This window comes from Manis javanica, chromosome 17, assembly GCF_040802235.1.
Source record: "Manis javanica isolate MJ-LG chromosome 17, MJ_LKY, whole genome shotgun sequence".
NCBI lineage: Eukaryota > Metazoa > Chordata > Mammalia > Pholidota > Manidae > Manis > Manis javanica.
In genome coordinates this window covers 3,752,513-3,777,843 of record NC_133172.1, presented here as the reverse complement: position 1 = coordinate 3,777,843, position 25,331 = coordinate 3,752,513, and the positions used below count along the sequence as shown (strand labels likewise).

Sequence of the window (25,331 nt, the reverse complement as noted above, 5' to 3'; positions counted from 1 at the left end):
TATAGATAAATGCCGAAAACCAAGCAGGAGTTTCCCTTCTGTTAAGAGGAAGTTGTATTTAGAAAGAAAATCAATTATTATGCTTTCTCCCGGTAATATTTCCAGAATATCTCACGTGGCTTTGGTGCATCTGCATATCCTCAGGGGTGGAGAGAAGTTCATCTCCATGTCAGTGGGTAATTACCTGGGCAACTGAGGGCATGTCAACCTTGAGAGGTTAAGGGGAGGGGCTGGCTGGCTTGCTTCTTCGGGAGCAGGGGAGATATCGCTGGACTGCAGTTTGCAAGCAATAAACAGGTTTTAAACTGTATTTTTCCCTTTGACTGATTTTGGTTTTTAGAGGTATTTTGAGAAGAGAAGTTTTAAACCTACCAATAGAATTAAGACAAATGCAAGGGAAAGCCTAGTATGGATATAACTGGCTTATGCGACTTCCGGGAAAGAATGTGAACCCTGCAGTACTCAAGCCAATGAGGGACTCGCATGCTAGGGAATAAATTACTTACGCCAACTGCCTACCTCAGGCGTGCCTGCTTACCAGACACCTCATCTTGCAAGACCTCCATTAAAGCCTCGTTCCGCTGTTCTCTTGTCTCCGTGTCCATGTATTAAGTATGGACCTGTAAGTGTGTTTCTCACAGGTGGTCTGATTTACACAACGCAAGTCAAGTTTGACTTATCTGCACAATTCAATACCTAATCTCTTGAACCTGTTTCCTGTCCTCGGTAACCCTCCTACTCGGACCCTCCCTGTCGGACTTACACTTCCTCTGTACCTGGAGGAGGGACGGGTCTATACGTCCAGAAACTTAGGAATGGGGACAGCAGGGACATGAATCTGTGTAACAACCCCATTCTTTACCAAGTGCATATCCTGATAAATCTCCCCAAGCCGACCTCATCCCCAGCATCTTTGGTCTTCAGGTGGAGATGGGATTTGAGGGGGGTGTCTCAGGCCATTTCGAGGGGATGGTCAGTTTACCTGGGTCTCACCCACGTTGTAAGAGGTATGTTTGTTAATAAGTTTCTGCTTCACTTTCTTTTGTTAATCTCCCTCTTATAGGAGAGAGGGAGACGACAGGGAAGTCCGAGTAGGAGGGGTACCGAGGACAGGGAACAGAGAGGTTCAAGAGCTTAGGAATCGGTGAGGGTGTCAACACAGGGAAGCAAAGGGTTAAAAGCAAAGGCGGAGAGTCCCGCTGAGACGACACACCTTGGTTGCCTGGGGTTTAACGCCCGGGCGGGCAGTGTCAGCCCCCTAGGGTCACCGCTACAGACCCCTGGCCCCGGACAGTTCCCGTCCCTAACGGACCCGAGCCTCCCCGGTGCCCCGCCCTCCCTTAAACCTCAGGGGGCGGAGCCCCAGGCCGCTTCCGGGGCCGCGGGTGCGCGGGGAGACGCCGGCCCTGCTGCGCGTGCGCCGTGGCCCCTTCCCTAGAGGAGGGCGGGTCCCGCTCCTGCTTCCGGGCGGCGCGGCCGCGGGAGGCGGTAGTCCGGAGCTCGTGGCGGCGTGGCCCTGAGGCCTCTTTTCGGGGCTCCTCCTCCGCGCGCCCGGTGAGCTCGCCTGTCCCCGCGGGTCCCCGCCGGGTGCCGAGCCTGTAACCAGCCCCAGCCCCCTGCGGGGCGGAGCCGGTGCCCGCGGTCGCCGAGCCCCGCGTCCGTCCTGAGACCCGGGCCCTGAGGGCGGCCTGGGCCCCGCGTCAGGGTTCTGCCCGCGGCCGGCGGGGAGCCGGGGGAGGCCCTGCCGCCGCTGTCCGCGCATCTTCTCCGGGGCCGTGAGCCGTGTCCGCACAGCGCCCGGTGGGGGAGGAGCCCGAGCAGCCCGAGGCCGAGGCGGAGATGGCGGCCGCCCAGGTGAGGGTGCGTCCGGCCGGGGCTGGGCGGTGTTTCCCCCTGAGCTGCTCTGCGTTTAGAACCGGCGCTCGGTTCCTTCTCTGCTCTGCCGTCCCGCCTTCCCAGTGTGCTCACCTGCTCTGAAACCTCTTTAAAAATGCAACTCAGGCTTAGCTGTGTAGGGACCGGGGGTCGGCCACCCAAGATGTGCCACTGGGACATGCAGATTATTTTCCGTTGCAAACCATCAGGGCACCAGAAGATGCAGGAAAAATCTTTGACCTCCCATCCTACAATGCGTGAACAGAGTTTAGCTGGAGGCATTACCCCAGGAGGAGAGATGTCATTTTAGATAGCTGTATATAATGTAACCTGGGAGGGAGGTGGGTGAATGTGATGATCAGTGTGCTAGATTATCTGGTTAAAACCTCATTGCTGCCATTTACTGCGTGTTTGGCAAAACAGTTTAATAAGAGAAGAGATTATGCTTCTCTTTACAGATAATTTTATGGCTTTTCTTGCATTAGTTTATGAAAAGCTGTGAGAATGATGGCTAGTAATAGTAAATGTTCACTAAGGATTATTTCCGTTTTACTGGGATTATATTTAGAATCTGAAATTGCCAGGAAACTGTTTCACAAGGATTCATTCCCTGGAGTTCTACCTCTTAGTTATTCAAAAATGGCCCTGAAGCCCTGGGCTAGGTTTTGATAGAAATGCAGATTCAGAGCCCAGCCCAGAGCTCCTGAATGTGCAGCTGCGTTTTAATAAAATCTCCAATTTCCTGTAGTGAAATTTTAACGTACTTTGGCGTGTGAGTAGTATGTTTTGAACTTACCAAAGCTTTCCTTATAAAACATGTACACAAGTTAACCTGTAGGCTGTAAACACATCACTCGAGACTGTGTATACTTGTAATGTGCAATTGATCTTGAGGAAACAGGTTTGTAGTGGTTCTGTGGGTCGTAGGTCATCCCTCAGATGCAGACAGCACCCTCAGGGCGTCTCATGGGATAAAGCTGGACTTTGACCTCAGTCAGAGCCAGTTCTCCCTGACTGTCTTACCACCTTAGTAAACATTATGATCTCTACCGATGGCCACCTGGTCTCCATTACTTCAGGGACTGCTCACCCTAAGGGTGTGGCCGTAGAATTCTCTCTGATGGAGTGGGAATGCCTGGATTTTCTACTCAGCAGAAATTGCTACCAGGGATGATTGCTAAAATTCTTCAAAAAAAAAATAATAGATTTGGAGAACTTTGGTTATCATTCAGTGCTTGTGAATTAAGTTGCACTGGCTCCTCTGACAAGTAGAGCAAATTCTGCCTCCTAGATAAAACCCTTATGCTTTTATTTGTGATTTTCCCTTCCGGACACTGTTCTGTTTCCAGTAATGGTCATGAGTGGGGCGTCAGTATTTGCTTATGTTTACTTTCATGCAGAGTATCTCTATCTGTTGGTATTGAATTGTGCAGATGAGTCAAACTTGCGTTGTGTAAATCAGCCCACTTGTGAGAAACACTCACCGGTCCAAACTTAATACATGGACACGGAGACATAGAGAACAGCGGAGCGAGGCTTTAATGGAGGTCTTGCAAGATGAGGTGTCCGGTAAGCAGGCACACCTGGGGCAGATAGTTGGCGCAAGTAATTTATTCCCTAGTATGCAAGTCCCTCCCCTGGTTCTTCATTAGCTGAGTACCTTACCGCAGGGTCCACATTCTTTCCTGGACGTCGCCAAAGCCTATTATCCACATTGGGCCTTGTCTTACATTTGTCATTTGTCTTTATTTCATTGGTAGGTTTAAACTCATACAGGTATAGCCAGGCTCTTGCCAGTACCCCACACCCACCCCCACTCTCAGCCTGAGCAACTTCCTGGCATATATTCCACCACGTGGCCATTAATACCTTACTGTTAAGATGTTTAAACCTCCTGGTGGGAATAAATCACATTTAGGTTTTATGCTTTTTCTAACACACTGAACTTATGTAAAATACTGGTAGCATGTTGTTCCCTCCTACTTGGATCTCAGAAAATCCTGCTCAGGAGGTTTAGGTCTCTTGCTTGTTAAGAGTAGGCCGTGAGTAAGATACAAGCAGCAGGAGGGGAGACTTGGAAGCTAGTATCCTTTCTAGGTAGATTTAATCCAGTCTTTGCCTAAAGGGAAAAGGCAGACACAGCTGAGAAGTCCCCAAGGTGGACATCTCAGCAGATGACACCCAGACTGGTGAGAATGACCTTGGCCCAGTCACGTGCTGCTTAGGATTCCACCGCCACCCCTGTGGGGTTCCTGTCTGCATGGTGAGCCTGAACCTGCTAAGCAGGGCTGGGCCTGGTACCCCCCTGCCACCCCCCCCCCCGGCTGCCTGCACAGCGCACTGTCCCCTTGTTCAGTGACTCTCTCTCCTGTCCTTCCTCGCTTTGAGTCCTTGTCCGAGAGTGGGGGGGGGGGGGGCGGGAGAAAGACCCCTCCCGGGAACCGACTCATAACTCAGTGTAGGAGCAGCTGAGAAGCCTGAAGGTGAGGAAGCCCCACTTTGCTCGGTCACGTGACTTCTGGAGGTTCTGGGAGGAGCCGTGAGACCCGCCTGCTGCCCTGCCGCCCCTCCGCCCAGCGCTCACTGTGCTGCTCACTTTGTGGCAGGGTTGCCACGGCTGTCCTCACAGGGGTCACTTTCAGGTGTGTCCGCCTGCAGGATCCTGTAGAAAGGGTCACTAACACTCCAAAGGGCCCCCTGGGAGAAGCTCACTTGAAGCTTGTGATGGTTGTTGATTTCCTTGTAATTAGCAACTGAAAAGGCTTTCATAAACTGTCCCCCCCAAGCCCGCGCTCCTTTTAGCTGCTGTAGGGGAAGGGGCGGTGAGGTCACAGGATCCCGAGGCCTGTCTCTGCATTTGCCCTGGGCGCCTGCCCTTCCCAGGAGCTGGGCGTCCCCACAGCATTGAGGAGGGGCTGTTTTGTATTTCTGCTGGAGAGGTGGGGCCTGTGATGAGAGCAGGGCTGTCAGGAGTCTGGGTCAGTGATTGTCTTGGAAAGAAGTGATGCTCCCGGGTGTGAACTCAGTCCACTATCAGAGCCATGCAGGAAAGAGGCATACTTGCAGAGGCATGAGATGAGCTAATAAAAAAGGCAAATGGGTTCCCACACCTCAGACCCATTGAGATGGCTTCTAATGTAATTTCCTGTCATTGACGCTGACAGTTTGGTGTTTAATCAACGTGGTAATGAAACCTGATTTTTAAGGTGCTCAAGAACGACTATACTTGTCATATGAATCTGTTTGTCCAACTACAGGAATCAGAAGCTAAATTTTACGATTCCTAACTTTGTGCTTACAACCCGTTCATGCTTGTGATAAAGAGCAGGATGAATCTATTTGGATCATATCCTTTATAGAATGAGTGCATTTGAGGTACAACTGCCAAACTAGAAAGTTTCCTCCAACTGTGAATTAAGATGCAATTAATAGAGACACTAGTTGTGGTCATGCTTGAAAATACCTGTGGCCTGTAGATTTGGGTCTGTTTTCCCTCCTGAAGTTAGGGAGGGACTGTGTATGGGAAAGGTAACTTTCTGACTGAGTTTCAGACTATAGATGATGGGATTGAATGGATCTTGGATAATATATTTGGTTCAAAAATAGTCTAGTAATCAATTCAGAAACACCTGCAGTTCATAAAATACACAAGATGTCATGCTCTGAAGATACAATATTCTGCATATGTCACTTGTATTTTAATATCTTTTATAAAACATCACTGCTGTTTTCTCATAATTGGATTCAAATTATGATTGACTTGTTTCTTTTTCATTTTGGCGACAATTTCATAGCAGTGGTGACTGTGGGCATCAGGCAGCTAATTGCAATTTGTGCCATTATGTCAGATGTTCCCATCTGTTCCCTTGGCTCCGAGTCTCGGGGATTTGCTGAGAGATGCTCACAGACTCCCTCACTGAGTCTAGAACCTTCCTGTCCTCAGTTACCTAGGGCATGTGGTTTGCTCTGTACAGTGCAGGGCGTCTCCTGTGCCCCAGAGGCTCTGGGCTGTGCAGGTGGAGGGTTCCGTCAGGCAGCCTGGGCTGTGGGTTTGCCTTTCATTCCCCACTCCCGCCACAGACCTACTGCTCCTTGTTACTTTATGCATTTTCAGAAAGAGAAAACAAGAACCATATGCTTAATATCTGTTTTAAAATTCAAAACATAACTCAGCACCTATGATAAATGTAGCCAAAAAATTTCAAGGAAATGGGAGACTGGAAAACAGTAGCTTTTCAGTTTTTAATGTGTGTGGGTTTCTGTGGTTTATTTAAAGCCAGAAAAAGCATCATGTGTAAATGATTAATGGGTATGCAAATGAAACCACTCCTTATTTTTTGACAAAAAATTTTCAGCTGTATTAGTCTTACCATGTGTATAGTTAAATTTTAATATATGAATGTGTGTGTAAAATGTGAAAGTTACTAGATAGGTGTGTGCTGTACATTTGTTTCCATTACTCAGTTTAGGAAACTGCTATGAGCCTTCTTTCAGGTTTTTCTAGAAAGTTCATCTGTGTTCCTCTAGGTAAATTCAAGGTTAAAGTGGGTTAAAAGCCAGGCTCTACTATTTACTGAAAATTTAAGAAAATGTCATCATAAATGAGGGAAAATGATACTGTTCTCATGGATTATTTTTGTGTATTATGCATGAGTTCATGAAAAGCTGTTAGAATAGTATTTAACATTTAGGAAATGTTCTAAATGGCTTATGGTTGCTATCTTTGATTTAAGAGACTGCATTTGCCATAAAACTTTTAGTTAAAAGCCATCCAATAATATTTCCCCATGGTATATCACTGCTTTGTAATTCAAAAATGTGGCCCTGTGAGGGAGAGTCCTTGGCAATCACTGGTGAGCCTGTTGAAAATGCAGAAACTCAGGACCCAGCCCGGAACACCTGAATCATCTGCACTTTAAATATCCAGAGATCTTCATTGTACTACATACTAAATTTGTTCTACAAATTCGTTGTTCTATCAACTTGATACTTCACCATAACTTTGCCTTTTAGAAACATATACAACAGGTAAACTATAAATTTAGTACTTGAAGAGATGCCAGTACTGATTCCTCAATTACATTTTTAATTTCCCATATAATTCTAGTGTTTATAGTGGTTTTACATCATCCCCTTTGCTCAGCGTCAAGGGAATGTTAGAGAGTATTGTTTGTGTTTAAAATGATGCAGGTCATTCAACCAGGTCCAAACCAGTTCTCTTACCTTTCACTCTTTATTTTGGGCGATATTATGAACCATAACCACACGGGAAACATGTATATTTTTGTTTGTTTTTTTACACATCAGGGACTGTTGACCTTCGGGGACGTGGCCGTCAGGTTCTCCCAGGAGGAGTGGAAATGCCTCGTGCCTGCCCAGCGGGCCTTGTACAGGAGCGTGATGCAGGAGAACTACAGCAACCTGGTCTCTGTGGGTGAGGAAAAGAGCTTCATTCCAGAATTCCTTATCCAAACTTAAAACATTTATTTTGCTACTTTACAGAACGGCTCCCATAAATTTCTGCTTTATATGAAAGTGTCAGATCTCTGAATTCAAGGAAAAAAATTGGGGATTTGTTGGTGTGGAAGCAATTTTCCTGATGTATTTTGACTTTAGACCTCTCTCTGCAGCGACCTCCATCCTTCAGCCTAGGTTCGTGGTACTTCTCAAGTTCAGGAGCATAAAGTATGTTCACCCCATGTTCAGTCCTGAACTCCACACTGACGGAGAAGCAGCAGGGAAAACTGAGAAAGAACAAGGTCTTATCTGGGGTCTTGGAATTGCCACTTGGGGAGCACAGATGGAGCAGCAACCAGAAAAAGTGTCGCCCTGTGCAGGGAAGCAAGGAATTTGTACGAGAAAGGAATGGGTGGGGGGCAATTTCATGACCTGGATGGAGGAAGACAAGGAGATAAGAGCTACCTACTGCCCCTGAGAGGCTGAGCCGCTTCACTAATGCCTTGTTCACTAACTTACTGGTTCCTCCAAGGGAAACTAGTTGTGTTGTTTTCTCGTAACTGCCCCATCTCTGTAAAGTGCATAGACAACTTGTTATTTTACTTTTATGGTTCCTATTTGGGTCACCCTTGCCCTGTTAGTTTTATGAGCAGTGACTTGTAAAAACTGTTTCTGGTCCAGTTCAAAGGGTTCTGGTGAACATTATGTCCAGAGAAGTTAATTCTTCTTAAACTTGGGAGTTGGTACAGTTTTAATATCCCCCTTTCTCCTTCCTCTCCCCACCCCACAGGCCCTGGAAAATACCAGTCTGCTCTGGTCCTATGTTCTTTTTTATTATTATTATTCCACATTTAAGTAAGATCAATGTGGTATTTGTGTTTCTCTGGCTTACTCTGCTTAGCATAAAGACCAGAAGGTTTATTCATGTGTGTGTAGGCGTCTTTCCTATTTTTTCCATAGGGGCCATAAGAGTTTACAATCCCAGCAGCAATGTGCAGGGGTTGCCTTTCTTCACGTCCACACCAGTGGGTGTTAGTTCTCATCTGTTTGATGACCGTTCTAACAGGCTAGAGGCGCTGTCGCACTGGTGTGAATCTGCATTTCCCTAATGATGGGTGGGTGACGTCCGGAATCTTTTCTTGTACCTGTTGTCCTTCTCTGAATCTTTAGAGACATGTCTATCCAGGTCCTTTGCCTATTTTTTAATTGGATGATTTTTCATTTTGCTGTTGAGTTGTACAGGTTCTTTATGTGTTTCGGATACTGACCCCTTAGCAGAGAGAATGGTTGCAAATAGTTCTTCCCATTCCATAGGTTTTCTTTTGACTTTCTTGCTGTTTTGCTCGGCAGGTGCTTTCTCATGGGACGCAGTCTCTTTCCTTTTGCTTTTGTTGCTTGTGCTTAAGGTGTCATATGCAAAGAATCATCACGAAGACCCATGTCGGGGCATCATTCCTGTTTTTTCTTACAGGAGTTTCATGGTCTCAGGCCTCATGTTTAAGTCTACTCCATTTCAAGTTAATTTCTGTGAACGGAATAAGATAGGGGTGTAGTGTACTTCTTTCACATGGGAATATCCAATTAGCTGTCAGCATTTATTGCAGATGGTCTTGCCTTCATTGAATATTGCTGACACCCTTGTCAAATAGTAGTTGACCCAGTATTGTTCCCTCTATTTCTGGGCTCTGGATTCTAGTTCTCTGGTCTGTTTGTCTGGTTCCCTGCCAATACCGTACTCGTTTGATGACTAGCCTGATGGCATACCTTGAAATGAGAGTGTGGTGCCTCCTAATTAGTTTTTCTTTCTGAGGATTTCTTTTACTATTTCGGGTCTTTTGTGGGTTCATATAAATTTTAGGATTGTCTTTTCTAATTATGTAAATAATATCACTGGAATCTCCATAGGTATTGCATTGAATATATAGATGGCATTTTGGAAGTCCTGACATTGACGGTATTAATCCTGCCAATCCATGAACATGGGATACTATTCCATTTATTTTTGTCTTTGATTTCTTTCATCAATTGTTAGAGTTTTCAGAAGATTTTTGAGCCCAGGTTAAATTTATTCCTAATTCTTTTATTGCTTTTGATGCTGTCATAAATGGGATCACTTTATTTCCTTTTCAGAAAACTTGTTAGTATATGGAAATGCTATTGATTTTTTTGGAGTTGATTTTATATCCTGCAACTTTTCCAAATTCTTTGATTAGAGCTAGGAGTTATTTGGTTTGTGTTTAGGATTTTCTCTCTAAAATCAAGTCATCTGCAAATAGAGGAAGTTTAACTTCTTTCCTTCTGAATCTGATACCTTTTATTTCTTTTTACTATAGTAGGACTTCCATCAACTGTGTTCAGAAGGATTGGTAGGAATGGGAGGGCCCCTTTTGTTCCTGATCTTACAGGAAGAGCTTTCACCCTTTTATCATGGAGCATGTTACAGAGAACTTGGCATATATGGCATTTTATGATGAGATAATTCCTTCTAGGTGTAATTTGTTGAGTTTTTATTATCAGTGAATGTTGAATTTTACCAAGTGGTATTTCTGCGTGTATTGAGATGATCATAGTGATCCTTTTTATTTAATTCTTCAATTACTGAGACCTGTCACACTGAGTGACTTGCCCATGTTGAACTATGCTTACATTGCAGGTAAGTCCCGCTATATCATGGTGAATTATCCCCTTAATGAGCTGTTGAATTCAGTTCACCAGTATTCTGTTGAGAATTTTTGCATCCGCATTGATAATTGTCTTTTAAATTCTTTTCTGTAGTGTCCTTTACTGGTTTTGGTGTCAGGGTGATGCTGGCCTAGCAGAATGAATTTGGGAGGGTTGCTTCCACTTGAACTTTCGGAAGAGGAAGGAGGACTGGTGTTTCAAAGTGTGGTAAATTCACCAGTGAAGGCAGCTGTTCCTGAGCTTTCCTTTTTGGGGTGATTTTTGACAACTCATTCAATCTCCTGATGCTAGTATCTGATCAGTTCAGATTTTGTATTTCTTCCAGATTCAGTCTTCGCATTGTATGTAGTGTTTTCTACATTTCTTCTATGTGGTTTAATTCTCTATGTGGTTTGATTCCTTGGTGTGTAGTTGCTCTTTGTAGCCTCTTTTCACCCCCTGCATTTCAGTGGTCTCAGTTCTGAGGCGCCTTTGTCATGTACAATTGTATTGATTTGGTTCTTTCTGTTTTCTTGGTTAATCTACAAAGGGCTACCCAATTTTGCTTAACTTGACAAAGGAGCAGCCCTTCTGTCCGTTCTTCCTGTTAAGCACTTCTGTTCTTGATCTTTATCACTTCCTCCTGCTGCTAACTCTGGGCTTCTTTTGTTCTTTTTCTTGTTCTTTCAGGTCGTAGAATCAAATTGTGCATTTGGATCTCTTTGCTATGGGTCGTTATTGTTAGGAATTTCCTCCGGGGAACTGCTCTTGTTGCAGCCTGTATGTTCTGATAGGTAGGTATGTTTAGCTTTTCATCTCAAAAAACTTTGTAACTCCCACTTTTATTTTCTCCGATCCCTTCGTTGTTCTCTTTGTTGTTTGATTTCCATGTGTTGGCAAATATTCCAGTTTTCCTTTTATTTCCAGTTTCATGGTGTTCTAATCAGAGGAGATAATCCATATTAAGTACAGTCTTCTCTAATTTGCTTCTCTGATTTGGACTGTGGCCTGATATAAGGTCTATCCCAGAAAATATTCCATGTGCACTTGAAGAATACAGATTCCGCTGTCTTGGGGTAGGACGTTCCGTATGTTTCTCTTACATCTGTTTGCTCTGTGGGGCTGTTCACGTCCACTGGTTTGCTTTATGATTCTCAGGTGATGTATCCCTCTTTGTTAGTAGAGAATTCAAGTCCCAAATACTGTATTTTTAATATTGTAAATCTTACATCTGTTAAATTTTGCTTTATATATTTAGTTCTTGTGTTGGCTGCACATACACAATTGTTGGATTATCTTGATGTATTGACCACTGTATCATTGTGTAATGATGTTCAGTGTGTCTCCTTACCATTTTTGGTTTCCAGTGTACTTTTTCTGATCAAAGAAGTTTAGTTATCCCTGTGTTATTTTTTAAAATACCACTTACATTAAATATCTTTTTCCATCCCTTCACTCACTCCATGAGTGCCTTTAAGACGAGTGAATCTCCCGGTGGTGGCATATTCCTCATCTTGTCTTTTTATCCATCAGCCTTTCTCTGCCTTTTTAACTATGAATAACATTCTGTATAAAGTATTGTTGATAGATAAGCCCAAAATATTGCCATTTTATAAGTGTTTTGTGTGCCTTTTGTCCTTGTCTCTTATCCTTCTGCATTTTTTCTGTTCTGACGTCTTTTAGTATCCGTATGCTGTGCCTCCTTGCCCAAAATCTGTGTGTAATTACTATAGCGACTTCCCTCATGGTTACCATGAGGCTTAGGTAAAATATCTTAAATGTATAACACCTAATTTGAAGGTGATAATGACTTAAATTAGATACCATACACAAACTTTCCACTCTTACTTGTCCCCACTCACATTTTAGTTTTTGATGTTTAAGTGTACATCTTTTTTTATATTTTGTATCCAGTAACAAATTGTTATAATTAAAGGTAGTCTTGATTTGTTAAAAGTTTTGCTGTGTAGGTATAAAACACAATCACTATCACAATAGTAGAGAATCTGACTTTGAGTATATATTTACTAGTAGAAGTGAGTTTTGCACACTAATATTTTTACATGCTCATTAGTGTCTTTATTGCCACTTGAAGCATATTCCTTGGCATTTCTAGTAAGGCACATCTAGTGATTAACTCACTCAACTTTTTTTAGTTTTGGAAAGCACTTATCTCACTTTTATTTCTGAGGGACAACTTTACTGTGTATGGTATTCTTAGTTGACAGGTTGTTCTCAGTATTTTGAATATCTTCCTGCTCTCTCCCCTGGCCTTTAAACGTTCTGTTCAGAAAACTGCCATGTATTGGGGATCACTTATATGTGGTGAGTGAGCTTTTCTCTCCATCTTTTCAAAATTGTCTTGTTTTTGACTTTTGACAATTTGATTATAATAATTCTCAGTGCAGACTTTTTGGATTTAACTTAATAGATGGTCTTTGTGCCTCACGAATGTGTATGTCCATTTTTTCCCCCAAATTTCAGAAGTTCGTGCCCATCATAGCCTCTCTGTTGCTTTGTCTTTCTCTTCTGGGATTCCCAGAAGGCATGTTTGATTCTTTTGCAGCATTTTGAGTCCTGTAGACTTTCTTCTCTTTTTCATTCTTTTTGATCTTACTGTCAGCCTGGGAAATTTCAAATAATCTCTCTTCTAATTCACCAATTCTTTTCTTTTTCCTTGGCCAAGTCTGATGTGAATATTCTGTGTTGGATTTGAGTTCCCTTGCTTTGATCTTTAACTCTTTAAGATTTGTGTGTGTCTATGTTTGTGAGAGAAACATAAGGAGACAGAGTTTATTTTTCTTCATCAAACTTGTTTGTTCATGCATTGTTCTCTAATTTCATTTAATTTTCTACGAGCTTGAAGTGCAGTGAACATTTGTAGCAAAAAATTATGAATTACTTGTCAGGCTTTTTTATATCTCTATCTCTATGGTTACCCATTGGATCATTATTAATTTCCATTGGTTTCATGATGATCTGTCTCTATGTGATCTTTGATTCCTTGAATTAAAAATCAGGAAACTTGAAGAAGGGATTTCCTCTTTGAGATTATATAGTTCACTTCACCAGGGATAGACAGCTTGGGGTGACGGATGGCCCATCTGATGGTGTCACTGGGCAGGCAGTGCTTGATAGCAGCACCATCGCCTGGCCTCTGCGATCAGGATTGTAGCTGGGCGGCCCCGGGGTTGCACTCCTGCAGTCAGGGCCCCGGGTCAGCGCCCCTCCTGGGTGGGGGGGCGTGCTCGCTGTGCTCTGTCACCAGGGAGCCGTCATCTGGGCCCTGCAGGCTGCCTGCTCAGGCAGGACAGGGCCACTGGGTGTACGTGACGCTTGGGCAGGAAGGGCTGGGCCCTGTGGGCCCTCTGGTCTGACAGGTGCCTGAGCAGATGGTGCCTCTGGCTGGATTCTGCATCCAGGCCTGGCTGCAGACCGGGCTTTGTGGTCAGAGAAGGCCGCCGTGTTCTGCTGTAGGACAAGGGCACCAGCTGTGCTGTCACTATAGAAGGGGGCCCCCAGATGTGTCCCCAAGTTGGGTGGGGGTACAAATGATGGTCCAGGATCAGTCATGGATGCTGTCAGGGCTTCCTTGTTGTTTGAGTCCACGGGCTCTGCTCATGACGGTGGGGTTCCTGGCTGGTCTGTGTGCCTGGATGAGGTCACGGATTGTGTTCCACGCTCCGTTGTGGGTGGGGCAATAGGCTGGGCTCCAGGGCTGGGTGGTGCCCTCCGCGTGTACCAAGGCTGTCCAGGGTTACTGTTCAGGATCCCTGGGCATGTGGCCTCAGAGACTCTACTGAAAGTTGGGCAGCCCTGCTGGCCTGGCTCTGCATCCATGAGTGGCTGTAGGAAGGGCCCTTCAGCTCTTTGGGTTCTCTGCTCACGTGGGTCTGGGGGCTCCCTCAGCAGGTGGATGCAGCTTTGCACTTGGTTGTCTGCCCAAGTACTATTAAAACATGGTTTCCACAGCCAGCAGAACTTACTGGCCATGGCCCACATGGGGTGGAAATGTCACCTGCATTCCTTGGCCAGATGGGGGCCTGTCTGGTCTCTGAACATGCACAGGTCCTGTGGCTGGTTGGGGTCTCTGCTCTATCTGATCCCCACAGTGAAGCCCCAGAGATTCCCCTAGTGATTCCTGGGAGGAACGATGCGAGTGGGCTTCCTGATTAATGTGCAGCAATGTTAGGGGGCAGGGTGTCCACCTTAGGCTCTCTTGTTCCCACTGTAGAAGCTGTAAGTCTTGGGGTGCCCCATGCTGTCCCCCTCCCCTTCTGTGGTTCCACAATGGTATCTTGTCTGGGATAGTTTCTCGTTGGTCTCCTTGTGAAGGGGATTGAAGTTTGGAATGACCCATGTTTCCATTATGACGTTGTCAGTCGTCCAGATGGTAGCATTCAACTCGGTGCCGTTAAGTGACTGTGGGGCTGAATTCATTCAGATGTAATCAGACAAAGGTCTATTGCCAATAAACTGAGTCATGTGATTGTGTGCCTGTGTGACTGTCAACCCTATTTTGTTAATACATACTTACCTCATATAGTTGATGGTTGTTTTAAACTATCTGGGTAAATATATTTGAAGTAGTCTTAATTCACCTCTAGTTTATCAGTTTATGTTCTGTGTGTGAGAGAAACAGTTTTGTATGGCTGAGAGGTGATTTTTGTGATTTGAAGGTATTTTTAGAATGTTTTATAACTCTCATTCTGGTTTTATAAAAATTGCCTAATTGTGGCAAAGAATTCATTTGAAAATTTGCCATCTTAGGCACTTCCATGAATACAGTGCAGTAGTGGTGACTCTACTCACCTTGTACTGCGATGCTTCCCTAAAGTTTTTCATGTTACAATAGTCATAACTGAGTGTCTATTGAAACAGCTGTCCCGTCCCCTTGCCCGCATCTGTGGAAAACATTGTTCCATTTCCCTGGGGTTGACTATTGAAATGCCCCACATGTGGAATCGTACATCTGGCCGTGAATTGTTTCGCATGTGTATCGGCGGGTGGGATTGCTGGTCAGAGCACAGTTCTGTTTTATGTTTTCTGGCCTCCACACTGTTCTCCCTAGTGCCTGAGGCGTTTTGTGTCACCACCCGTCCTGCACAAACGTTCCACTTCCTGTACCTCCTCACAAGCCTCGGTCGTTTCCTGTTTGCCCGATGGAAGCCACCCCAGTGGATATGAGCTGACTCATTCTGGCTTGGCTTTGCGTTTGTCCAGTGATTGGTGATTTCAGCATCCTGTCGTATGCTCGTGGCCTATCTGTGCATTTTCTTTGGTGTTACTTCTGTTCAGCGCTTTGCCCATCATTTAGTTGGGGTAGTTTTGAGCTTTCAGGCCTAGGTTTTGAGGTCGATTATAGTGCACAGTTGGTAAGAATGCCCTATTAGAGGCATTAGAATCAGCACTCCCAGCACGGGTAGGTCTCGGGGAAGGCGGCACAGCGCAGAGAAGGCGAGTAGGGACCCTAGCATCTCACTGCGCTGATGGACAGTGCCTGCTGTGGGGCTGGGGGGAATTGGTAACATGGGTGAATGTTGAAACGACAGTGTTGCTCATGTGAACGCTCCGTAAGAGTGTATGTCAGTAATACCGTACTTTAAAAACAAGTAAAAATAAAAAAAGAACGCCTTATTATATCTGTGCTTCCAACACCCGTCCTCTGTTTCTGTAGGCGGCCTTTTCCTTTCGGCAGTTGTTTGATGTGCAGACATTCGGGGAGGGGTGGTCCCATTTATGCACTTCGGCTTTGTTCTCTTTCGTTTTCATGTCACATTCAAATGCAGTGTTGAAAGATTTCCCGCCTGATTTCTAGCAGGGGTTTTCCTGTTACAAGTCTTAGATTCTTATTGTGTGATCCATAACGAGTGGATTTTTGTCTGAAGAAATGGTTTAAGCAGAGTGTCCTCCTTTGTTCTCCTGCATGTGGACATTCATGTTACTCCCGACCAGAGCTGAGGGGCTCCCTTGCAGGCTGTGCCCTCGGCTCTCTTGTCGCAGCTCACTTGGCAGGACACGGGGCTTTAATGTGGCCTCTCTTGTTCAGCTAGTCTGTGTGTCCCTGTTTAGGCAAGTCCTAGTGTCCTTGGGTTAGTGTCGCCTTGTTACATATTTGATACTGAGTAGAAGCCTTACACTTAGTCCTTGGAGTTTGTATTTATTATCCATGCTCTCTGGGTTTTAACGCATTTTAGGATTTGTTCTGTATTTCTGGGGAAAGTATGTGTCTGAGATGATATGGTTTGTATTGCATCCTATCACCGGTTTTGCTACTGTGGGTCCCTTAACTATTCCCAGTGTATGAATATGGGATGTCTTTCCTTTCCTTTATGTCATATTTAGTTCCAGAAATGTTGTTAGTTTTCATGTAAACAGTTTTTCACATAGCTGGTTTAGTTTAGTCCTAAGCGACTTACTTACTGTTTGCATTCTATTGGAAATGGAATTGTCTTATTTGCCTTTCTGGACAACTGACATTTTGTGTATGGATGTTTCTTCCATTTCTTTTGCCATATGTGTTTAATAGAATTGACAGTCAGTGACTGTGTATGTGTGTAGATATTAGAATTTTCTCTATATCATGTCTATTGCCAAGAGAAAGAGATTTGTGTTCCTTCTTTGTAATTGTGTGAATTTTGTTTGTTTTTATTACCTAATGGTTCTGCTTTGGGCTCCCACCTGTATGTCCAGTAGATGTGAAGAGTGAATCCTTGTATGTTCCTGAGTGAAAAGGAAAATCTTTGCTTTCACAGTCGAGTGTGTCACTGGCCTTGTGCTTTGCACGCACTCCCGTTATGATGTTGTGGGGTTTACTTCTGTTGCTTCATTCTTGAGTGTTTTTACCTTAAAAGAATGTTGAATTTCTCAGAAGCCTTGTGTGCATCAGTTGAGACAGTATAGTGTTCTTCCTGTATGTCCTTGATGTGCTCTAGTATAACGGCTGGTTATTTTTTATTCTGTGTTGTGACCTTGTGCATGTCAGGAATGGCTGCCGCGTTGTCCTGTGGCCTGAGTGTGCACTGTGCTGTCTCATTGTGTGCTTGTGTTTCTTGAGGTTGTTGCATCCATAGTCATCACAACTTTCATGTCATTTTCTGTTTTGGTTGTGTCTTTCTCTGACTCTGGTGTCAGTGTCGCGTTGGACTTACAGAAAGGGTTTGGAAATATTCTGACCCTTTAAGTTTAGAAAGAATTTAGGGAGAAAGGGTGTTAATTTTTCTCTCAGTGTTTGATAAGATTGTCAGGTGAAGCCTGGGCTCCTTTGGGAACTCCTGGTGTGCTATTCCTAATCTCTTTTTCTAGTATATTCATATATTTATGTTTTCAACATTCAGTCTTGGTACATTGTGTTTGGCACTTACCCCTTTGTTCTATGTGTACAGTGTTTTGACATATGATTTCTCTTTAAAAAAAATCTCCATTGTCCATTTTTATTTTGCATCACTTGTATTGTCTCATGTTTAACCTTTGATTTCAGTTGAGTCTTCAGTTTATTTTTGTTAAACTATGTAAGGATTCTCAGCATTTTTTATGAAAATTTTTCTCAGGGAACCACACTACTCAATTATTTTTTTTCTTCCTATTTTCTATTTTCTATTTCATTTATTTCTTCCCTAATTTTTTTGGTTTATTGTGGTTAATTTCGACTTTGCTATTATTCTTTTTGTAATTCCCAGTGTGTAAATTGAGGTTGTTGATTTGAGATGTTCTTTGTTTAATATAAACACTCATTGCTATACATTTTCTGTTTAATATTGGTTTCCCTCCATCCCATATGTTTCTGTATGTTGTGTCTTTGTTTTCATTTATCTCAAGATGTGTTCTAATTTTTCTGTGTCCTTGTCATCTCTGACAGTTGGTGGTTTAAGACTGTGTATTTTATTTACCTCCTTTTTTTTGACTTTCTCATTTCAATCCATTGTGGTCAGAAATGGTGTAGTTTTTACATTTGAAGTTTCTACCAGTCTGTCCCTTCCCCTTTTTCACCCATACATGTGCCCTTCACCCCCAGAAAGGATACCAATAGTCCACTGTCTCTGTTCTTGTGCCTATTTCTGTTTTGTTTCTTATATTGCACATACAAGTGAAATCCTAATTGTCTTTCTCTGACATATTACTGTAATGTTCTCTTTGTCCCTTAGTGTTATTGCAAATGGCAATAGTGCTTTCTTTTTCATAGTTGAGTAATATTCCATTGTAAACATACCATGCCTTTATCCATTCATTTATTGACGGACTATGTTGTCTCCATAGCTTGATTATTGTAAATGATGTTGCAGTCAACCAACAGGTCTGTGTATCTTTTAAACCTGGCAATGTTTTCTGTAGATTCCCAGCAGTGGAACTGCTGTTCATTGTTTATTGTCTTTGGTTTTTGAGAAATCTCCATAACTGCTCCCTGTGGTGAGTACAGCAGTTCACAATTCCATATGAAGCCCAGGAGGGTTCCTTTCACCAGCACTAGTTATGTCTTCTATTTGTGATGTAAGCCATTCCGACCGGTGGGAGGTTACAGTCCTGGTGACTTGTGACATCTTTTCATGTGTCTGTGGGCCATCTGCACATGTTTTTCCACTAGAAGTGGGATATTGAATTTTCCTCTTAGTATTTTGTTCCCATTTCCTTAATTCTGTCCCTGTTTGTTTCCTTTGTGTGCGAGCTCTGATCCTGGCTGCAGGAGTACATACAGTTTGGATGCCTTCCTGTACCTCTTATTGATCATTACATTATGGCTACCGTGTCCTGTGATAGTCTTGCACCAAGTCCACTGTAACTGAAATGGCCACTCCTGCTATCTTGTGGTCACTTTTTATATTGAACATCATCTTCCATCTTTGTCACTGTCAGCCTCCGTGTGTTTCTAGATCTAGAGTGAGTGTCCTGCAGTCGGACCTGGTCTTCGTCACCCACACAGCCTCTCTTCATCTTTTCCAAGGGAGTTTAGTCCCTGTGCACTCAGTCACTGAAGGGGAAGGGAAGCAAGCCCATTGTGTCTCTAAAAGCTCTTCTGTGTGTCTGCGAGGCATCTCCTCCACGTGTTTGTCTGTCTGTGCCGGTCTGTGTTTAGTGGTTTTTCTGTGGTTCTTTTCATGTTTCCCTTTGAATGCCTTCCATGTGTATGTTCCTGAGCATTACATATAACATGGTAAATTTATAACAATCTCTTTACAGATAGAAACAATTACAAGTTGAAAAACTACTGTATATGTGGTGCTCATCACTGGATTCTCTTGATGGCACATTGTATCATCTTATTGTAAATCTCTTAAGTGATTCCTGAGTATTAAACAGCATGCCAGTATTAAAAGTATTTTTGGCTCAAATATACATAACAATATTACAAGTTGGAAAGTCTGTATGTATTTACCACCAGCTGGGTGACTTTTAAGTTGAAATTTGATAAACAGTATTACTGCTTTGAAGTGTAAAACAATTGTGCAGATTACTAAATGTTCATTGCAATACATTTACTGTTCTAAATTTTACATAGATTTTAAAAATATATGTATCTGATTCTTGTGAGGTAATTTTATCTTCTTCTATATTTCAGCAGTGTCTTCTCATTACAAAAAAGAATTGTTACCCCAGGAAGCGATAAAAGACTCATTCCAAAAAGTGATCCTGGGAAGATATGGGAGCTGTGACCAGAGGCATTTACACCTGAGGACACACGGGGACAGTGAGGAGGAGCGTGAAGGGCAGGGTGGCTCTCACGAAGGAATGCAGAGTCACAGAAGGGGTGCCCGTGACAGACCCCTCCCTGTGGGTGGAGCCCATCAGGATGTGTCGGGGAGCAAAGCCCAACTTAAGTCAGTTCCTATTGCTGAACATTGTGCTACTGTGAGTGAATGTCATCATCCCGTTTTGAAACATAACTTTTCTCAAACAGACAGCTCGGAAAATCTTAAAGTTGAGCAAGGACATGATTCTAATAATTTCAGTCATTTTAAATACAGCGAAGCACAAGACATTCAGTCATATAATTCCGAGGACCAAAGATGTAATGATGAGAAAATGTGCCAGTATGTTGAAACTGAAAATTGTTTCATGAAAGATTCATTATTCTTCGATCAACAGGTAATTCCTATTCAATCTCATACACACAGTTTTCTTAACTATCAGAGAGACTCTATCCACCCATCATTGCTTAATGAATGTCAGTATACAGACAGTGAGGAAAAATCTTCCATGTATAATAAAAGTAAGCAGGCCATCAGAACTGGCTCTCTATTAAATAATTGCCAAGGTATGTACATTCTAGAGAGAAGATACCAATCTGTGGAAACTGGAGTAACCTACAACAGAGGATCAAGCCGTAGAGAACATCAGAGAAATGAGATTCCTGCAAACCATTCCCCATGTGACAAATGTGGACAACTCTTCCAGGAATGTGACAAACCTTCTGAACATTTCACAAAAGTGAATAAACATCACAGTATTCACACTGATGAGAAAGCTTGCAAATGTAAAGAATATGTGAATGCCTTTAGCGAATCTTCCCTTTTAAGCAGTCATGAGATGATCCACTCTGGAAAGCAACCAATCCAACATGACGAATGCAGTAAATCGTTCACTAATTCCTCAGCTCTTGCTGTTAGTGAGAGAATTCCTACAGGAGAGAAGCCTTACACATGTAAAATATGTTGCAAAGCCTTTAAGTGGCGCTCAAGCCTTACTAAACATGAGAGAATTCATTCTGGACAGAGACCTTACAAGTGTGAAGAGTGCAGCAGGTCCTTTACTTCTTCCTCAAGTCTTACTGTCCACCAGAGAATTCATACAGGAGAGAAACCTTACAAGTGTGAGGAATGTGGCAAAGCCTTTACTTATTTTGCAAGTGTTAATGTGCATAAGAGAATTCATACTGGAGAGCATCCCTACAAGTGTAGAGAATGTGGCAGATCCTTTAGATGGAGTTCACAATTTACTGAACATAAGAGAAGTCATTCTGGACAGAGACCTTACAAGTGTAAAGAATGCAGCAAATCCTTTACATCTTCATCAAGTCTTACTCTTCACGAGAGAACTCATACTGGAGAGAAACCTTACAACTGTAAAGAATGTGGCAAAGCGTTTAAGCGGGGCTCACACCTTAGTCGACATCGGAGAATTCATTCTGGACAGAAACTTTACAAATGTGAAGAATGCAGTAAGTCCTTTACGTGTTCCTCATATCTTAATGTGCACCAAAAGATTCATACAGGGGAAAAACCATACCAGTGTAAAGAATGCAGCAAAACCTTTGCATATTCCTCGAGTCTTAATTTGCATGAGAGAACTCATACTGGAGAGAGACCTTACAAGTGTAAGGAATGTGGAAAATCCTCTCAGTGGCCCTCACACATTAATCAACATGAGAGAATTCATTCTGGACAGAAACCTTACACATGTAAAGAATGCAGCAAGTCTTTTACTACCTCTGCAAGTCTTACTGTGCACCAGAGAATTCATACAGGAGAGAAACCTTACAGATGTAAAGAATGTGGCAAAATGTTTACTTATTCCTCAAGGCTTAAAGTACATGAGAGAATGCATACTGGAGAGAATCCTTACAAGTGTAACAAATGTGGCAAATTCTTTACTTGTTCCTCAAGTCTTAAAGCGCATGAGAGAGTTCATAGTGGAGAGAAGCCTTACAAGTGTACAGAATGTGACAAAGCCTTTAAATGGGGCTCTCAGCTTGCTGAACATAAGATAATTCATTCTGCATTGAAACCTTACGAATGCACAGAATACAGCAAGTCCTTTACTTTTTCCTCAGGTCTTTCTGTGCATCATGGAATTCATACAGGAGAGAAGCCTTACAAGTGTGAGGAATGTGACCAATCCTTTAAGTGGGGCTCACAACTTACAAAACATCAAATAATTCATTCTGGACACAGACCTTACAAGTGTGAAGAATGCAGTAAGACATTTACTTCTTCCTCAAGTCTTACTGTGCACGAGAGAATTCATACCGGAGAGAGACCTTACAAGTGTGAGGAATGTGGAAAAGGCTTTAAGCATGACTCACACCGTCATCGACATCAGAGAATTCATTCTGGACAGAAACCTTTCAGATGTGAACAGTGCAACAATTCCTTTACGTCTTCCTCAAGTCTTATTGTGCACCAGAGACTGCATACAGGAGAGAAGCCTTACAAGTGTAAAGAATGTGGGCAATCCTTCACTTACTCCTCCAGTCTTACTGTGCATGAGAGAATTCATACTGGAGAGAAGCCTTACAAGTGTAAGGAATGTGGAAAAGCATCTCGGTGGTCCTCACACCTTAATCAACATCGGATAATGCATTCGGGACAGAAACCTTACAAGTGTACTGAATGCAGCAAGTCCTTTAGGACTTCCTCAAGTCTTAATGTTCATGAGAGAATTCATACTGGAGAGAAACCTTACAAGTGTAAAGAATGTGACAAAGCCTTTAAGCGGGGCTCGCACCTTATTCAACATCAGAGAATTCATTCTGGAGAGAAACCATACAAATGTAATGAATGTGGCAAATCCTTTACTTGTTCCTCAACTCTTAGAGTGCATGAGAAAATTCATAGTAGAGGGAACCTTAAAAGTGTAAAGAATGTGGAAAAGTCTTCAGTGATTCATTTAGTATAAATAAATGCAAGAATATTGTAAGTGGAGTGAAACAACACAAGTATAAAGAATGGATCAAAGCATTTCTCCAGGCCTCAGTCCTTACTAAATGTCAGAAAATTAATTCTGGACAGAAACCTTACAAATGCATAGCATGCAGAAATTTTTTTACATGTCCCTAAAAACTTAGTCTTCATCAGAGAGTTCATATGGAGAGACACCTTGCAAATATAGAATGTTGCAAAGCCTTTATGCTGTGCTCAAGCCTTACTGCACACCAGAAAATTCATACTAGGGAGAAACTTGATTTTTCCAAACATACAGGAAGGAGTTTTGTGTAAACTATACATGTAGGGAACATGAAAGCTTTTATATGGGAGAAAAGAAGCTATAAGCTGACCATGGCAAAGCTGTCAACTGTTTCTCACATACTGTACAAATGAAAATTCATAGTGGAGAGAAAACATACTGATATAGTTAATACAGAAATAATGTGGCCAAAGAAATTGCCCTTAGAAACATGACGGTCTTCATAATGTAGAGACTTTACAGGGGCAACATACTGTTGGAAAGTATTTAAGTGAAAAATGTAAAGTAGCCAGGAATGAACTACATAAGAAAACTCTTAAGATACCACATTTTTTAGAGGTTAGTCTCACAGTTAACAGGGATCAGATAATTGACTTGGTAATTTGTCTCAATCTAAAAGGGGATGTATTTTCGATAATATAGTGTCCTTCATCCTCCAGTGCCGATGCTGTTTGCAAGTTCCAGGCAGTTACCTGTGCTTCTTACCTACCAACTACAGATTAGACATTCCCATGACCCTTGTTGGGTTTGACTAATTTTCTAGAATAACTCGCAGAACTCAGGAAAACATTCACCAGTTTAAAGAAGGATATTGTAAGGGTACAACAGAGATAAAGTGATATAAAGGCAAGGTCTCCAATAAAGGAGCTTCTGTCCTTGTGGAAGTTGGGGCCTGGCTCAGTGGCTCATGGAGGCATTCTGGTTCCACACACTGAGAAGGTCTCTTCAGGGGTTTTTGTTAGGCCTTCATTGCATAGCCATGACTGAGTAAATTCTCTATTTGCTGGTTCATCTTTCAGCCCCCACCACTGGGTGGTGGTGCAAATGTCTCATTAACGTGACAAGCCAACCATTTCACCTTTAAGACTGCAATGTTTCCAGGAAATGTGGATGAAGATCAAATATATCTGGGAAAGATATTCATGTGAATGAACACATAATTCGTATGATTCCTCTCACATTGCCCCTTGATGTTCAAATACAAATTCCTTACAGCAAAGTGAACATGCCTGTGAGAGTAATGCCATCTGGTAGACCATTTCCACAACAGAACAGTAGGAACAATGCAAATAGCCCTAACATATCCCTAAGCCAGTGTGTAGGGGGTCATTTAAAGAGACAACCCCTTTGTCCTGTAAAGCCTTAAGACCACAGTTTGTACCAGATCGATGTAACTGGCTTGCAGGCTGTCAATCAGATTGTCATGTTCAAAAAAGCAGTGTTGGTCTTGGCAAACATTTTCAACCTTCTGGGTGTCTGGTTTGCTTTTACTAAGAATATTCTGTTGCTCTGGTCCTCTCTTAAGGCATTAATAAAATACTGGATTTCTCTTCTTACGTAACCCAGTTACTCATTTCACTACTCTCAGCTATAATTTCTCCTCCTCTCCATTTGTCCTTTTTCTTTACCAAGACTCAACTCCTGTGAAAGCGATGTTAGATATGGCTACTTACTAGTCCAGAATACTGGCAGCAATACTAGTCTAACAAATGTCTCTCCCGCATTCCACTTCCACTCATACAGGGTGGAGTTACACAGGTGCAGAGCTGGGGGTCTGTACCAGGCACTAGGCTGTGCAGCTGAGCTCACTTAGCCCCAATTATGCCAAATGGGGTGGAGGTACAGCCCACCAGTCTCTCAAGAATTCTGACAAAGGTTTAAGGGTGGGGTTCCAGATTCTTCCTGGGAAAACTTCCCTGCTTCTGGTACCTGCAGATGTAGCCCTGCATCTGGGGCCACTGCATCAGGCAGGAGAAAAGTAAAGTGATGTTGGGATGGACTGTATAGTTACCCTAGCATCCTCCCCAACCCCTCTACCCCAGGTCCCCCGAAAATCAGATTGACATATCCAGTGGGGACCCTCCCTTGGGCCCTGTCATATTCAGTGTGAGCACATTATTGAAGATGTGTAAGCAACTCCTGGCTTTATATCCCCCATTTTAGACAGCGAATGTTCCAACTGCCCATTCCAATTTTCTATTAAACCATTGCTCTGATGAAGAAAAGGGACATGGTGTGTCCATCTGATGTGAGGCCTCCTGGCCCATTGTTGGAAACTGTGGGCTGGAAAACATGTCCCTTGACCTGAAGAGATGTACTCGCTAGTCCTAATTGGTCACTTGTCTTTTGTTCCAATCCTATAATCATATTTTGAGAGTTATTATCTACCACTGGGTATGAAAAGCCCATTCCAGAATAAGTGTGTAGTGCACTGAGGGACCCATTTATGGCCCTGAGCATAAGTGGCCTTGCTCCAGTGTAACGCACTTGCCAGCAATGTGTGAGCCTTCCCCCTGGGGAATTTTCCCCGTAGCCGCCTGCAGTCTTTGTCTTTTTGATACATTGAGTAGTTCTTGGCATGTCTGTATTGCTGCAGCTCCCCCAAGTCCTCTCATTTCATGGACCCAGGTGGCCACTTGAAGGGAACACACCCACAGGTC

The 25,331-nt window shown here is 43.1% G+C and overlaps 1 protein-coding gene across 6 annotated transcripts; it reads left to right on the top strand.

The window, feature by feature from the left end:
* The first annotated feature begins 1,423 nt into the window (after window positions 1-1,423).
* ZNF845 (zinc finger protein 845) lies at window positions 1,424-24,220 on the top strand. Of its 6 annotated transcripts, none has more exons than XM_037025959.2 (3): window positions 1,424-1,554; window positions 7,183-7,305; window positions 19,547-24,220. In XM_037025959.2, the coding sequence occupies exons 2-3, from the start codon at window positions 7,236-7,238 to the stop codon at window positions 22,600-22,602; spliced, it is 3,126 nt and encodes a 1,041-aa protein (XP_036881854.2). In that variant the 5' UTR covers window positions 1,424-1,554; window positions 7,183-7,235; the 3' UTR covers window positions 22,603-24,220. The 6 variants fall into 6 exon arrangements, with proteins under 6 accessions (XP_036881854.2, XP_036881855.2, XP_036881853.2 ...); XM_037025960.2 differs by having other exon boundaries at window positions 1,444-1,854; window positions 19,550-24,220; XM_037025958.2 differs by having other exon boundaries at window positions 1,444-1,854.
* Window positions 24,221-25,331: the final 1,111 nt, after the last annotated feature.